This window comes from Rhinoraja longicauda, chromosome 15 (genome assembly GCF_053455715.1).
Source record: "Rhinoraja longicauda isolate Sanriku21f chromosome 15, sRhiLon1.1, whole genome shotgun sequence".
NCBI classification, from domain to species: domain Eukaryota; kingdom Metazoa; phylum Chordata; class Chondrichthyes; order Rajiformes; family Arhynchobatidae; genus Rhinoraja; species Rhinoraja longicauda.
This window is the reverse complement of record NC_135967.1, coordinates 28,298,932-28,316,529: the sequence shown is the minus strand read 5'-3', so window position 1 is coordinate 28,316,529 and position 17,598 is coordinate 28,298,932. Positions and strand designations below refer to the sequence as shown.

The following is a 17,598-nucleotide window of genomic DNA, read 5'->3' as shown; positions in this document are numbered from 1 at the left end:
TGGAGGCCTGTGATGAGTAGTGAGCCACAGGGTTCGGTACTGGGCCCATTACTGTTTGTCATTTACATCAATGACTTGGATGAGAACGTACAGGGCAAAATTAGCAAATTTGCTGATGATACATAAGTTAGTGGTTTTGCATAGTGAAGATGGTTGTGAACGATTGCTGCAGGATCTGGATCGATTAGCCAGGTGGGCGGAGGAATGGTTGATAGAATTTAATACAGAGAAGTGTGAGGTGTTGCATTTTGGGACATTGAACAAGGGCAGGACCTACACAGTAAATAGTAGAACTTTGGGTAGTGTTGTAGATCAGAGGCATCTATGTGTACAAGTCCATGATTCCTTGAAGGTCGAATTGCAGGTAGATAAGGTGGCCAAAAAGGCTTTTGGCACTTTGGCCTTTATCAGTCAGAGTACTGAGTACAGAATTTGGGAGGTCATGTTGCAGTTGTATAAGACGTTGGTGAGACCGCATTTAGAATATTGTGGTCAGTTCTGGGCACCATGTTATAGGTGAAAGGGTTCAGAAAAGATTTACGAGGATGTTGCCAGGACTAGAGGGTGTGAGCTACAGGGAGAGGTTGAGTAGGCTGGGTCTCTATGGAGCGTATGAGGACGAAGGAAGATCTTTTGAGATATACAAAATCATGAGAGGAACAGATTGGGTAGATGCACAGTCTTTTACCCAGAGTAGGGGAATTGAAGACCAGAGGACATAAGTTCAAGGTGAAGGGGACAAGATTTAATAGGAATCCGAGGGGTAACTTTTTCTACATAGAGGGTGGTGGGTGCATGGAACAAGCTCCCAGAGGAGGTAGCTGAGGCGGGGACTATCCCATCGTTTAAGAAACAGTTGGATAGGTACATGGATAGGACAGGTTTGCAGAGTTATGGACCAAGTGCAGGCAAGTGGGTCTAGGGTAGCTGGGACATTGTTGGCCAGTGTGGGTGAGTAGAGGCGAAGGGCCTGTTTCCACACTATACCACTCTGACTAGTTCAAATGCAAAAGTCCGAAGGACCATTTGATCTTACCCTTTTGAAGCCAATCATGTTGGCTCGAACATTTTTGAACATTTAAACATCACACAAGAATGGTACCTCAGAAAATGGATTACTATCACAGTATTAAATTGAATGTTTACCTGCTCATATGGTACATGCTCAAACAGCCACGTAGCAATGTTCTATCAACTGAATCAAGATGACATAGAATCCAACTAAATACAAGTGAGATATACTCATAGGAAATGGTTTCTTATCATAAACAATAGACTCTACACAATTGTCAAAACCACATAGGTGATTTGATAGTAGAAGCTTCAATTGATATTGACCTTAAAGGCATTTGGGACAATATGAACTGCAACAAAATAATTTGCACTATATCAATTCAATTAATGGTTGAATAATTATCTTAAAATACAGATTGTCTAAATCAATTAAAACAGTTGCCAAAATTTAGTACTGTATGTTAACAGCCATATGGAAAGAACTAAGTCATCTAATTTCCAATAGACAATAGACAATAGGTGCAGGAGTAGGCCATTCAGCCCTTCGAGCCAGCACCGCCATTCAATGCGATCATGGCTGATCACTCTCAATCAGTACCCCGTTTCTGCCTTCTCCCCACACCCCCTCACTCTGCTATCCTTAAGAGCTCTATCCAGCTCTCTCTTGAAAGCATCCAACGAACTGGCCTCCACTGCCTTCTGAGGCAGAGAATTCCACACCTTCACCACTCTGACTGAAAATGAGGGGTAGTTATTGTCCAGGACCTATGCTGTTTCTTGAATTTTCATCCACATGCTGACATTTCAGATTAAGAGTACATTTGTAAAAGTACATTTACAAGCTCAAAGTAATTGGGAATATGGACATTTTTTCAACGATACAATGGTTTTAGCAGTCAAAGAGTGATGTTTCCTCAGACCCCAATATGTCCTCCCCAAAGAGAAAAGAGGACAAGCTCCAAGATACAGGAGGTAGCATGGCATATGCCACTATGTGGTGTAAATTGTTCCCCTCAAAACCTGGCAACGCTGGCAAGCAATGTTATTTATTTGTTTTTTCCCAAGCACCAGTTTGAGATGTCTATTCTAGGCAGTTAAAAAATGAGGGTGAAGGAATTGGACTGATTCATGCAAGGCATACTCAAGAGATCTGCGGTTGTTCATGGGAAGGTAATTGTTGGGAGGCCACAGGATAAAGATGGCTCCATCTTTTGACTTGAGTATCTGATAAATCTGATGTTCAAGCATTGGTGCAGTGTGTCAAATACCGTATCACAAATCACCAAGTGGGATGCACGAGACAATGGGCAATAGATTTAGAACTTAACATGGAGCCATTGATTGAAAATGTATCCATAAACTTATTGATAAACAATAAGGTAAATGCTGGAGTCCAACACAAGAGAGCATAACTTTAAGATGTGAGGGGGAAAGTTTAATGGGGCAAGTTTTTTTACATAGTGTGGTGGGGGCATGGAACGCATTGCCTGGGGGTGGTGGTGGAGGTAGATACAATTGTAGCGTTTAAGAGGCTTTTTGATAGGTACATAAAAGTGTGAGGAATAGAGGAACATGGATCATGTACAGGCAAATGAGATCGGTTTATCTTGGCATCATGTTCAACACAACACAAAACATTCCTGTGTTGTATTGTTCCGTGTTAAATTGTCACAGTTAGGAGGAGTTAAAGTTAAAGATTTAAATTGTTCTTTTTTTTTAACCTCAGATTGCAAATTTCTGCCTTTAAAACAAACAGTTACTGTCAAACGGTTAATGGGTCAACTGCAGTCATGTCACTGAGAATGTTATTTAAATTGTATATCATTTACACAGGGAACTAAAACAATATTGGGGTTACTGCTTTAATTTTATCACCACTATTTATCGCTCTTTACCTTGTAACCAGACTCTAGCTGAGGTTATCGCAAACTGTGTGTTGTGTATGGCACTTGTATATGCTGGCTGATAGACTATTCAAATCCCATTTGGAATGGTGCAACCACTGCAGAAAGGTAGAGAAGAGATTGGGTGCACAGTTAATTTTGAAATTTGCCTTGCATTCTTCAGAAATTTTATATTTTTTTGTGCAACAGCAAATTGAGAGGAAATATTGGTTCCTACTTAAATTTGTACGTTCAAGTGATTTGCTGTACATTACATCGTGCAACAGTGACCGCAGACTGCAGTAAGAATGCCCTCTAGTGGTCTGTAAAATTATTGGCAGATTCTTAACAAAAAAATGCAACAGCTTATTTACTATATCATTATTGGTTTCAAATAATCAGCTGGGAGTCTGTGGTACAAATAATTAACCTGTTTCCATTTCCTACTATTTGATACATCTATGCTTCTTTACAATTGCATTGTTGGAAATATCTAGAAATGCTTATATCCACCCCCACAGAAAACATAGAAACATAGAAAATAGGTGCAGGAGTAGGCCATTCGGCCCTTCGAGCCTGCACCACCATTCAATATGATCATGGCTGATCATTCAGCTCAGTAGCCTGTACCTGCCTTTTCTCCATACCCCCTGATCCCTTTAGCAAAAAGGGCCACGTCTAACTCCCTCTTAAATATAGCCAATGAACTGGCCTCAACTACCTTCTGTGGCAGAGAATTCCACAGACTCACCACTCTCTGTGTGAAGAAATGTTTTCTCATCTCGGTCCTAAAAGCTGTGACCCCTGGTTCTGGACTCCCCCAACATCGGGAACAATCTTCCCGCATCTAGCCTCTCCAACCCCTTAAGAATTTTATATGTTTCTATAAGATCCCCCCTCAGTCTTCTAAATTCCAGCGAGTACAAGCCCAGTCTATCTAGTCTTTCCTCATATGTAAGTCCCGCCATCCCAGGGATCAATCTGGTGAACCTTCTCTGTACTCCCTCTAAGGCAAGAACGTCTTTCCTCAGGTTAGGAGACCAAAACTGCACACAATACTCCAGGTGCGGTCTCACCAAGGCCCTGTACAACTGCAGCAGAACCTCCCTGCTCCTAAACTTAAATCCTCTTGCTATGAATGCCAACATACCATTCGCTTTCTTCACTGCCTGCTGCACCTGCATGCTTGCTTTCAATGACTGGTGCACCATGACACCCAGGTCACGATGCATCTCCCCTTCTCCCAATCGGTCACCATTCAGGTAATACTCTGCTTTCCTGTTCTTGCTGCCAAAGTGGATAACCTCACATTTATCCACATTATATTGCATCTGCCATGCATTTGCCCACTCGCCTAATCTATCCAAGTCACTCTGCAGCCTCCTAGCATCCTCCTCGCAGCTAACACTGCCACCCAGCTTCGTGTCATCCGCAAACTTAGAGATGTTGCATTCAATTCCCTCGTCCAAATCATTAATATACACTGTAAATAACTGGGGTCCCAGCACTGAGCCTTGCGGTACCCCACTAGTCACTGCCTGCCATTCCGAAAAGGACCCGTTTATTCCTACTCTTTGCTTCCTGTCCGCCAACCAATTTTCTATCCACCTCAACACTGAACCCTCAATACCGTGTGCTTTAAGTTTGTACACCAATCTCCTATGTGGGACCTTGTCGAAGGCCTTCTGAAAGTCCAGATATAACACATCGACTGGTTCTCCCTTATCCACTCTACTAGTTACATCCTCGAAAAATTCTATAAGATTCGTCAGACATGATTTGCCTTTGGTAAATCCATGCTGACTTTGTCCGATGATTTCACCACTTTCCAAATGTAATGCTATCACATCTTTAATAACTGACTCTAGCATTTTCCCCACTACCGATGTTAGGCTAACTGGTCTATAATTCCCCGTTTTCTCTCTCCCTCCCTTTTTAAAAAGTGGGATTACATTAGCTACCCTCCAGTCCTCAGGAACTACTCCAGAATCTAAAGAGTTTTGAAAAATTATCACTAATGCATCCACTATTTCTGAGGCTACTTCCTTAAGCACTCTGGGATGCAGCCTATCTGGCCCTGGGGATTTATCTGCCTTTAATCCATTTAATTTACCCAACACCACTTCCCAACTAACCTGGATTTCCCTCAGTTCCTCCATCTCTTTAGACCCCCGGTCCCCCGCTATTTCTGGCAGACGGTTTATGTCTTCCTTAGTGAAGACAGAACCAAAGTATTTGTTCAATTGGTCTGCCATCTCCTTGTTCCCTATGATCAATTCACCTGTTTCCGACTGCAAGGGACCTACATTTGCCTTAACTAATCTTTTTCTCTTGACATATCTATAAAAGCTTTTGCAGTCTGTTTTTATGTTCCTTGCCAGTTTTCCCTCATAATCTATTTTCCCTTTCCTAATTAAGCCCTTTGTCCTCCTCTGCTGGACTCTGAATTTCTCCCAGTCCTCTGGTATGCTACTTTTTCTGGCTAATCTGTATGCTTCATCTTTTGTTTTAATACTATCCTTGATTTCCCTTGTTAGCCACGGATGCACTACCTTTCCTGGTTTGTTCTTTTGCCAAACTGGGATGAACACTTGTTGTAGTTCATCCATGCGACCTTTAAATGCCTTCCATTGCATGTCCACCGTCAACCCCTTCAGCATCAATCGCCAGTCTATCTTGGACAATTCACGCCTCATACCCTCAAAGTTACCTTTCTTTAAGTTCAGAACACTTGTTTCTGTATCGACTTTGTCACTCTCCATCCTAATGAAGAACTCTACCATATTATGATCACTCTTGCCCAAGGGGCCTCGCACAACAAGACTGCTAACTAACCCTTCCTCATTACTCAATACCCAGTCTAGAATGGCCTGTTCTCTCGTTGGTTCCTCGACATGTTGGTTTAGAAAACCATCTCTCAAACATTCCAAGAAATCCTCTTCCTCAGCACCCCTGCCAGTTTGGTTCACCCAATCTATATGTAGATTGAAGTCACCCATTATAACTGCTGCGCCTTTAGTGCATGCATTTCTAATTTCCTGCTTGATGCCATCCCCAACCTCCCTACTGCTGTTAGGTGGCCTGTACACAACTCCCACTAGCGTTTTCTGCCCCTTAGTGTTTCGTAGCTCTACCCATATCGATTCCACTTCCTCCAAGCTAATGTCCTTCCTTTCCACTGCTTTAATCTCCTCTCTAACCAGTAACGCTACCCCACCTCCTTTTCCTTTCTGTCTATCCCGCCTGAATATAGAATATCCCTGGATGTTGAGCTCCCAGCCTTGGTCACCCTGGAGCCATGTCTCCGTAATCCCAACTATATCATAATCATTAATAACTATCTCCACATTTAATTCATCCACCTTATTACGTATACTCCTTGCATTGAGACACAAAGCCTTCAGGCTTGTTTTTACAACTCTCTTACCCCTTGTACGATTATGTTGAAAAGTGGCCCTTTTTGATTTTTGCCCTGGATTTGTCTGCCTGCCACTTTTACTTTTCACCTTGCTACCTGTTGCTTCTACCCTCATTTTACACCCCTGTCTCTCTGCTCCAGCTCCCTCCCCCGCCACATTAGTTTAAATCCTCCCCGACAGCACTAGCAAACACTCCCCCTAGGACATTGGGAGTAAACAATGTAACAAGTAAGAAAATGTTGAATAAATTAGAACAACCAGATTTCCTCTGTGCAAATAAAACTAGTTACACAAAATATAAAAAGCAAGAGATTGAGGCTTTGATCTTAGAAATTGCTAATCCAGGATTCCTTTCACATTGCCTGTCATCATCCAATCACATCTCATCTGCCACACCGTGCAGAGATTCTCTTCCTGCCCAACTCAATTTGGATCATCAGTTTTTCCTCAGAATTATCAATATATTTTACATGTTCTTGAATCATTGCTTAAATTGTTTCAGAATATTGCAAGGAAAAGAGGGATTATTTGGAACAAGGCTGAATTGTTCTGATAGAAACTGCCAAGTGGGCTGAAACACTACTTCCTATAGAGTCTTTGGCACCTGCAAGGAATCTCCAATGTGGAGAAGTTATGACATAAATTTACTGTGGACATTGGAAATTCTCACTTTATATCTACATGGAACTGGCTTAAACCTGGAGCCACCTCCTGCCAGTGAATCTTAGTGAACTGATCTCCAGAAAGAACACAGGGTTCCTACAGGTTCAGGTCCATGTCAGGGTACAGGCTACAGCCTGGAATAAATGGATTTCATGATCACTACAGTAGTGGGAAGAGAACCAAATAGTATCTTGGAGTAGAGACGATGGACTCGGCCAACCTGAGGCTTGTCATGCATGGAGGTCGATCAAGTTGGTCCATTGAGTGCGAACAAAAATATGAGGATGAATGTTGTGCTGTCGTAAGATTGGATAGGACATCAGAGAGGGTTTATTACAGGATCTGGGTAAATCATAGAAATTCTCAGTACATATTGGAACCACTTGGCTAATTTTGCCCACGCCAACCAAAAATGGACTGTTTGGACTAACATTTTCATACTTTATAATATAATAATAATAAGCATTTATTTTATATAGCGCCTTACCAGAAGCTCAAAGCGCTTTACAAAAACAATCATAACATAAAAACAAACAGACAAACTATCCTAACGGAGAAGCGGCGAATAAACAGCGCCAGCGTCCTCTCACGTCAGGGTCCGGCAGTATACAACACAAAGCACAGGACACACAGATACAATTTATAACACAAACAGCCATCACAGTGATTGCTCCAGGCACACCCTCACTGTGATGGAAGGCAAAGAAAAGTCTTATCTCCTCCTCATTCTTCTCCCGTGGTGCCACGAGGTGATCGAGGCTCCCAACTTTTTGAAGCCCCCACCGGGCGATGGAAAGTCCTAGGGCCGAGCCGAGCAGGCTGATGAAAGTCCTGAGCCCCCACCGGGCGATGGAAAGTGCCGCGGCCAGGCCACGCAGGGCGATGAAGGGCCTGCGAGCGGGTCGATCGTACCTCGCGCTTCGGGGCGGTCGAAGCTGCTACGGCTGGAGCTCCCGAAAGCCGGTCGCCAGCCAGGGACCTGCGAGCTCCCGATGCTGCGGTCTGCAGGGCCCACGGCCGAAGCCTCCGAGATGGTAAGTCCAGGCCCTGCGACCGGAGTCTTCAAGGTCGATCCCAGTTGGAGGCCGCCGACTCACGATGTTAGGCCGTAGCGCGAACGGAGACATGACACGGTAAAGGTCGCATCTCCGTTGAGGAGGAGATTAGAAAAAAGGTTTCCCCCACCCCCACCCCCCACATATACAGAGTTAAAAATAAATCAAAACATACATTAAATGATGACAATAGACAAAAAAACAAAAAAAAAGACAGAGAGACTGCCGGTGAGCCGCAGCTGCAGAACACAGCCACGCCCCTTTCAGGTCGGGTCTTTGTCAGGTCTTTTCCTTCACATAATACATTGTAGATCTACATATTTCTGACAGCTACTTATTGAACTTCTGTGCAATCCTCAAAGAAGATGGTGCAAAAAGCCTACTTGGAAGGGCACTAGAGATTGAGGAGATAAAAGGCCAAAAGGTGTGGCATTAAATACAACACATTCACCTGGACAAGATGCCAGGCATGCCTGGAGGCGAAAAATGGCAAGGACGTAAAAAACCTAAATTATCAGAGATAGCATACAATTTGTCATTATTTTGGTCTGTCTTAAAATCATTTCATTTTAAAAAAATAGTTTGTCATTTGAATCATTTGGGTGTTTTCCATGACTGAAAAACAATGTTTTATGTCACAAACAAGTCTGAAGAGCAATTGACCTGGTGTTTCAAAGTCCCAATCCCTGCATTTACCAACGCTACTGGGCTTCTCAAATTATGGCAGTCTTGGTCCAACAAGGTAAAAGAAAGTGAGATTCTAGGACTGATTTCCACTTTGCATGACTGCCCTAGATATCAAACTTTATTTGACCAAACACGACATCAGGGAACCCTGGTAAAATTTGTTAGGAGAATAAAATACTCCACAGCCTGAACTTGTACCAACTTCAAAAGAAAGATGTTGGTGGTTGGTTTACTCCAAAATTATTTACCCCAGAACAATCCCTGGAGGATTTCCACAGGGCAAGGTTATAGACTCAGCCATCTTCATCTGCTTTATGAATGATCTTCAGGGAGAGTCCGATTGGCCACAAGTCACACTTGCACTGCGCAAACACCAGGCATTGATCATTTCCAGTAAGGGAGAGTCAACTTGTCCTTGACGTCAGCATCATTTAATTTCCCACCATCAGCATTCTGAGAGTCACGATTCCCAAATAGACCAACCTCACAAATAATCATTACAAGGACATGTTGAGTATCCTGCAGTGAGTCAGTCAAGTAATGAAAATTCCAAACTATTTCCATTATCTACAAGGTGCAAGGCAATAATATGGTACAATAATCTCCAGTTTCTTAGATGAATACAACTCCAACAATATTTATGTAGAATTTGACAGACATCACACCCACCAGTCTAACCATTATTTGTATGCAATCTACAAAATCTCAAGTTAATTACATAGCATCTCCTAAACCTACCACTGGTGGTTCCAATTTGGACAAATATATGCTGGTTCTGCTCCGTCACACAGCTTTCTAACTTGAAAGTATGTTGCCATTTTTCCATCCACAGAATGGGGTAAAAAAAATAATTTGGCACAGAAGTCCTTCCAGCATTCCCATTCACCAAGTTAGAGAAGTTAATGTTCATACCGCTGGGGTGTAAACTGCCCAAGCGAAATATGAGATGCTGTTCCTCCAATTTGCGCTGGGGAGGGGTTGGTTTGGGTGGGAAGGGACGAGTGGAAGGGGGCGAGTCCCTCCATAACTCCCTGGTTCACTTGGCCTTTCCCACCCAAACCACTCCTTCCCAAGTACTTTTCCCTGCAACCACAGGAGATGCAACACCTGTCCCTTTACCTCCCCCCTCGACTCCATCCAAGGACCCAAACATTCTTTCCAGGTGAGGCAGAGGTTCAGCTGCACCTCCTCCAACCTCAGCTATTGTATCCGCTGTTCCAGATGTCAACTTCTCTACATCGGCGAGACCAAACGCAGGCTTGGCGATCCTTTGCTCATTCCGCCTTAACCAACCTGATCTCCTGGTGGCTCAGCACTTCAACTCCCCCTCCCACTCCCAGTCTGACCTTTCTGTCATGGACCTCCTCCATTGTCATATTGAGGCCCAGTGCAAATTGGAGGAACAGCATCTCATATTTCGCTTGGGCAGGTTACACCCCAGCAGTATGAACATTGACGTCTCTAACTTCAGATAGTTCCCTTGTCCCTCTCTTTCCCCTCCCCCTTTGCCAGTTCTCCCACTGTCTTCCTGTCTCCTACTACATCCTATCTTTGTCCCGCCCCCTCCCCTGACATCAGTCTGAAATAGAGTCTCGATCCGAAAGTCACCTTCTCTCCTGAGATGCTGCCTGACCTGCTGAGTTACTCCAGCATTTTGTGTCTACCTTCGATTTGAACCAGCATCTGCAGTTATTTTCCTATACATGAAAATGTTTAAACGCTACTCAAAACCAGCTGTTTGGGGATTAAAATTACCTTTAATCTCAGCGACAATTTTTATCTATTTCCATTTGTGTCACAGCTACTTGAATATCTATGATCTATAATCTTTAGACAAGTTGGTCAGCAAAATTCATACAGCAAATCTTTTCCCAATAAATAATTGTCCCATCTCTTTTTAAAAAATGCTCTGATGTATCTTCTGATTGTTGATGTTTATTTAAGTGTGCAAAATAAATAATTCTCAATCTGGGTATCTAGTCCAGAATAAAGAAAGGTTAAATCAATCAATCAATACATCAGTCTACACATCAATAAAGTTTAACAATTGCCATAAGTTTCTTCGAAAGTAGGCAATCTGGACGTGAAAGATGCTTCACAAAAATCGGTAGCAGCATTAAGGTGCTTGTTTATTATAGCTTCAAAAGTAGAATTTTTCTTAAAATTACTTTTAAAACCCATAAAAATCAAATCTTTAATAATCTCTTTACCCTCTCCTCTCCCCCCCCCCCCCCCCCCCATCTATTACATTTAATTAGCAGCCCACCTTGTTTTGTTTGCCATCATTCAGTCATTGTCTTTCATACATACATACATACGTTAGGTTAGTTGCCTTTACCCATTTCCCTGTTCAATAAGCATGCTTTAAAGCTTATAAACATGTGGCATGCATACATGTAAAATACATGACGTGCATAGATTGGTACATCAGTACAAACTTGTCTTTTTCATTATTCGAAGGAATTCTTGCTCATTCACTTCTCCATCTCCATCTCGATCTGCTTCATCAATCATTTCCTGTGCACACGGGGGGGGGGTGAAAAAAGGGCAGATGTTCAAAAATAACATCATGGAAACCGAGCCACAAATATTGCTATTGACACGTGTAAAAATCTGATCGCAGCTGGTTGGTATTTGAACAGAATCCAAGTGAAATAAAAACTGACATCGATTTCAAAATTATCAGTTTTTTTATATGTGGTAGCAAGAAAGTTTTCTGATATCTCTCTTAAACAGCCTGGTTTTAATGCAAAAGTTTTAAACCCCTCTGTCAGTGGCAAAAAGGTTCTCTATCAATTTATTTCAAAATCTCAAAAGGTTATTCAAATCATAACTTAACTTTCAGATTTCTCTAGGTAAACCTCGTCACCACCTAATTAACAGAGCTTGTAACAGTCTGATGAATCTGCACTATATTCCTTCTGAAACCCTGAATAGGTAACATGAAAAGGTAACACATTCTTTGATTGGTACAGAGATCAATTAGAAATGTTTAGATCAATCTTCCTGATCAGACAATAATTTGAGTCCGTGAAACAAATAATGTGGTATTTTTCCAAAGAAATCAGGGAATTTGCCATACACACTGTCCATTCACCTGAGTTTGCCTGACAGCACCAGAATAAACAAACAAGGTAATCGGCTAAGTTTATTTTTGAGAGACCTCGTAATGTCACATTGGCTGCCATTCTTTCCTGTGGCTCAGTAATTGTATTCAAACATTCATTAATTGCTTGTACAGAGCTTTGGAACACTACAGAATGTAAAAGGCACTATGCAAGGATGTCTTTTCGTTTTTCAGTCATCTAAGAAATTCACCTGTAACTCTTCATCGGTAAGGTTTTCTCCAAGTTCCTTTGCCACACGTTTCAGGTTTTTGAATGAGATTCGCCCAGTTTCATCATCATCAAACAACCGAAAGGCTTTCAAAATTTCCTCCTTTGTATCTTTCTCAGCCTGGAAAATCAATAAGTGAAAAAATGTCCGTTTAATTTTTTTGTTACAGCCACAAATAATTGCCATGGATCAGTCAAGAAATCCAGGCATTTTACTGTTACACAGAAGTTAAAATTCTGTTCAAGTGGGATTAATAGAAGACTAATGCAAAAACAGTTGCATTTCTACAGATTGCAAAAAATTTAACGATAGGTCATGCTAATAAGGAAATATACCCTACATAAGTCCATGAAGTTAACTCTCCTCTTCTATGATGCAGAATGGGCCCAATGAAAACTTCTGTGATGACATAGATTAAGATGCTCCAGATTACCTCCCACTATTCCTCCTGGTGGCTCGGTGGGATTAATCAGTTATTTGTGGAAGAGATAGTAAGAAAGATATCAAAGACTTTACATTGTAGGTTTCATAGGGAACATGCTGAGAAAATGTTTACCCTCAAAGTAAAACCTACAACTGGAAGAAGAAATTGCCTATTTAAGTTGGAAATAAAAGGAATTTCATGGAATTTTTGGAATTCACTATTCCAAACAGTTGTGTTGGCCAAATTAATAAGTATATTCAAAGATCTGATAGATTTTCTGAATGTCAAGAGTCATGGGAACAGGAAGGAGAGAAAATTTGAAGTGAGATCTAATCACCGATTATCTTATTGGGTGGAAGAGTTTTCAGGGACCAAATGTCCTGTTCCTGCTCCTTCGTGTTATGTTCTTGTATATTGCTCAAGCAAAACCCAAGTTTAAGGACCAGACTATAATGTTTTCCAAACCATAGGTGTTTTTGTTTAGAAAGGATGCAACAAAGCTCTCTTCGGGGTGAAGTTACCATCTTTTGTGTGATCACAGCTAAAAATTCATTAAAGTCAATCTTCCCAGTGCCTTCCTTATCAATTTCTGAAATCATCTTCTTTATTTCTTCTTTCTTGGGTTCAAATCCCAAAGCTCTCATTGCAACCTGGAAATTAAGTAGGAAAAATAGTCAGGTATTTGTTGTAGTCAAACGAACAGTGCCAAACAATTATGTGATGGGGCATTTCTGCATAACTGCACAAGTTCAGCCAAATGCATCTATTCAACAACCAAACATTAGTACTTTGTTGAAAATTCAGCATAGTAACAAAGAAAGTACAGGTTATTGTTTATTGATTTATTGCCCAGAACAAGAATTGATGAGGAGCAATTAATGTTATTGCTGGGGCTCTCAGTTCAGCAATACATTTCTTTGATTAAATTCACCATGGATATTAAATCAATGTGGATAAACATTTTTCCTGACCAGTAATAAACTCTAATAAACTCAGCTCTGGTATAAATGGTTCACAAGTTGCCTAGATGCATCACTGTATAAAGTTCAGTTTGCAAGTGAAAACAGCATTCATACAAGACAATGACCCGCCAATGGCAATGATAATTACTCCCTGGACCAAGAAACCAACTGGAAATAAAATGGGTGTATACGTTTTATACCTTTAATTCTTTTACTTCAATAGATCCCGTACCATCTGTGTCAAACAGATCAAATGCTTCTCTTATTTCCTGCTTTTGATCTTCAGTAATTTCTGGTTTGGGTCCAGGTTTTTTCCTCTGTGCTGTTGCACTCAAAGGTATTTTTTTATAGATGGGGGTCTGCAACATTGCAACATGATTTCTTTAAAATTAGAAAAATGAATTTTCAATGTTAGCAATCATCTCTGTAAATATCAGCAAGTGACATTCCTAAAATTCCTTTCATATAGGCAAACGAAAGATTCAAAATATGAATGCAGGAAAATTAAGAGACAATGAGCTCGGTTGTGTCTGAGTTTTTAAAGGAAGGTTTTAAAGAAGAATTGAAGAAATGGCAGTGGAAGATTCCAAGACGTCAATAGCAGGCTCACGAATGGTGGAGCAGTGAGGGAGAACCTGCACTGAGAATGGAGAGTTTCTGAACAGAATATCATTGGGCACGAGGAAGTCACAAACAATAGGAATTAGGCGTCAAATATTTTAAACCAAAGATGATCGTTTCAAATTTAATGTCATGCGTCTATGAAAGGGGGCAATAGGGGTGAAGACACATGAAGAGTCATACAGCACAGAAACACACCCTTGGGCCAGCTCATCCAAGCAGACCAAGATGCCCCATCTATTGCGTGACAGCTTGGTTTGGGAACAGCTCTACCCAAAACCAGAAGAAATTGCAGAGTTGTAATGTAGCCCAGTCTAGCACAAAAACCAGACTACCCAGCAATTGACTCCATCTACACTTCGCACTGCCGGTCCTTGATTATGTGATACAAAGAAACAAATGACTGTTTCAATGGTTCCTTGGGCAGACACCAAGTGATGTTCAACTTGCAATTTTCAAATCCTCATGGAGAAATTGAGAACTAAATATTCAATTTTGTATTCCAGGAACATGTCAATACACAGAACAATTTTATAGAATGTTTGTGCAAGTACTCTCCCTACAATACTTCTGCATTGAGAAGATTGCTACTCTTGAAGTTGGAAATACTACAAGGATACTATTCATACGTGAAAGAAGAGATTTTACTTTAACAAGTATAGGAGGCAGAGAGTGAGACTTTTTTCCCTCCCAGGAACAAGGTTTAATCATTAAATCTGAAACAAAAGCAAAGAGTGCTGAAAATACTTAGCAGTTCAGGCAGCAGCTGTGAAATGTGAAACAAAGTTAGCACTTCAAGTTGAAAAACATCCGTCAAACTTTGGAAAACTCCTGTGACTTATTGCTACCTGTATGAAGTTTACATGGTCTTTCTGTGAACAGATGGGCTTTCTCCAACATCCCAAAAATGTGGAAGTTGGCCACTGTAATTTGCTCCTGGTGTGCAGATGAGTGTATGTGGGGGAATAAAATGTGATTAATGTGTGTGGGTGCTTGATAGTGTGGATTCAATGGGCTGAATGGCCCATTTCTGTGCTCTATGATTCCAAGTCAGTACAGAAAACCTTATAGCCGTACTTCCAAAGACAGTTTACACAATTATTTTCGATAAAATTTGACGTCACACCTCAATAGATTAAATTGTCTTAGTCAATAGTGACTGATATTGGAGGTGACTAGCAGTACATTTGCCTTCTGAAATCACTCATGAAACTGATTAATAATGGAAGCCTATTAACGTCACATCTTGGACTACTAGTGTTAAAGAAATGCCAGTAACATAATTTATTCTTAGCAATTACCTGTATTCTGTTGTACCACTTATCTATAAAATAAACATGTAACTGGGCTTATGATAATTGGACGATGAAAGATAAATGGCACAACAAAATATCCATAGAATATAAATGCCACTGTGCATGTGTGCATACATGAGTAACTTCTATTAAGTAACAATAATTATTAGTTATTAGATTTTGGCACATATTTTGGCATGTAAATTGGTGGGGGGAAGGCAGGAGAATGGGGTTGATAGGGAAACATAGATCAGCCGTGATCGAATGGTGGAGAGACGCGATGGGCCAAATGGCCTAATTCTGCTCCTATGTCATATATCTAATGGACTAATGATTATGATCCATAAGTTAATAAGTTAATTATTTTAAAGTTCTATATTAATATGAAATAAAAACCAAAAAAAATGCTGGCAATACTCTGCAAGTCAGGAGGTATCTGTGGGGAAAGCAATAATGGGAACATCTCTAGTCTATGATCTTTCATCAGAATGGAGGAGGTTCTGAGGAATAATCACAGGCCTAAAAGATTAATTCTATTTCTCTTTCCACAGACGCTGGATTCCATCCTAAGACAGTTCAGATTTCCAAAAGCTGCAGGAATATTTTAAGCTATATTTTAAAAATCTATTTCAATCTTTTTTTCATTTTATATCTATAATAATCTACACCATTGTTAGAGCGTCTACTTTTGGGTGACATGTTTAACCAATCGCACATGGTCAGATTAATGAATGTAAAAGGTCTCATGTAATTCAAGGTACAGGAGCAGAATTTCTCATCAACATACATCCCGCAACAAAAGATTAAATAGTTATTCGTCTCATTGTAGTTCTTAGATCAGTAACGTGCCTATGACTGGTAATCTGTGCATTACACAGCAGTTCAACTGGTGTTGGACCTGGTGTGTAATTAATAGTTTAACTCTTATCCTTCTATGTGAAAAATGATTCAAAGGAAGGGAACTGCTCTGTACATCATTGATTTCTATAAACACATCAGATTAAAGCCTCCTTACTGTCCATGTTTCCTCAACAGGTCCGATTGACGGGAGTGAATGGGGAAATGAAGAAAGAAAGGGCAAAGGGAAAATGCAGAACCATATCCAAGAACCGTTTAGCTAACATTAAGCAGAGGCTAATAATAAAATGAAATAAAAATGAACCGCAAATGCTGGTTTACACCAAAGATAGGCACAACATGCTGGAGTAACTCATCGGGCCAGACAGCATCTCTGAAGATAAAGGATAGGTGATATTTCAGGTGGCGACCCATCAGTCTGAAGACCTCTTCAGACTGAAGAAGGGTCCCGACCCGAAGCGTCCCCAATCCATTTTCTCCAAAGATGCTGCCACACCTATTAAATAGAGGCTGGTGGCTGCATTTATCCAATTTTGTCTTTTTTAAAAATAATGCTCGACATTCACCTCCTCCGTCCATCCTAAAAATTGTGTCGCTCTACTGTTATCATCTTTGATTCACAATTTCCATGCAAGTCCCCCACTCCCAGCCTCTGTCCCGCTTCCCCCACGGATTGTCCACCAGGTGCCGGCGACTCACTGACAGACACTTGGACTTTCCTCCCAACACACTGACACATCGGGACCGGAGCACGGGCAGCGGGGAGGTCGCCACTTACCTTTGTAGCCATTTCGCACCCTCTAAGCAAAGTACAATGATATTACAACGCCCACTCGTTGTATCAAACAGCACAACTCTAAAGTGGAGCACTATAACAACGGCGCGGCCAATCACAGCGCAGCCGCCTCTCGGCTCCACCAATCACCCCCGGCTGCGGACAATTTGTCCAGGTCCACAGCCAATCACACCGCACATCCCGCCTCTGTCTGCTTCCCACAGCCTTGCTTGGATGGTGCCTGCAGTCACCTCCACCCTGGTTGGTCCGCATTGTGTGCAACCAATTCATCACCGAGGATGGTTCCCGGAGCTGGCGATTAAATGGACAAAAATAGACCATTGTATTAGTGAAGACAGACACAAAATGCTGGAGTCAAGTCAATTTTATTTGTATAGCACATTTAAAAACAACCCACGTTGACCAAAGTGCTGCACATCTGATTAGGCAGCACCTCTGGAGAGAAGGAATGGGTGACATTTCGGGTCGAGACCTTTCTTCAGGCTGAGAGTCAGGGGAGAGGGAAACGATGTGATTAAATGACAAAAATGGATCATTGTGTCAGCGATTTTGTGGTGAGACGAATGTGAGAGCAGAGTCAAAGCG

The 17,598-nt window shown here is 41.4% G+C and overlaps 1 protein-coding gene across 3 annotated transcripts; it reads right to left on the bottom strand.

Annotated features, from left to right (window-relative positions):
* Nucleotides 1-8,175: 8,175 nt before the first annotated feature.
* On the bottom strand, nucleotides 8,176-17,097 carry cetn2 (centrin, EF-hand protein, 2). Of its 3 annotated transcripts, none has more exons than XM_078412375.1 (5): nucleotides 16,996-17,096; nucleotides 13,644-13,802; nucleotides 13,003-13,131; nucleotides 12,040-12,177; nucleotides 8,176-11,238 (listed from the first exon to the last, which is right to left on the bottom strand). In XM_078412375.1, exons 1-5 carry the CDS (start codon nucleotides 17,005-17,007, stop codon nucleotides 11,149-11,151), a joined length of 528 nt encoding a protein of 175 aa, XP_078268501.1. In that variant the 5' UTR covers nucleotides 17,008-17,096; the 3' UTR covers nucleotides 8,176-11,148. The 3 variants fall into 3 exon arrangements, with proteins under 3 accessions (XP_078268501.1, XP_078268502.1, XP_078268504.1); XM_078412376.1 differs by having other exon boundaries at nucleotides 13,644-13,824; nucleotides 16,996-17,073; XM_078412378.1 differs by lacking the exon at nucleotides 13,644-13,802 and having other exon boundaries at nucleotides 16,996-17,097.
* Nucleotides 17,098-17,598: the final 501 nt, after the last annotated feature.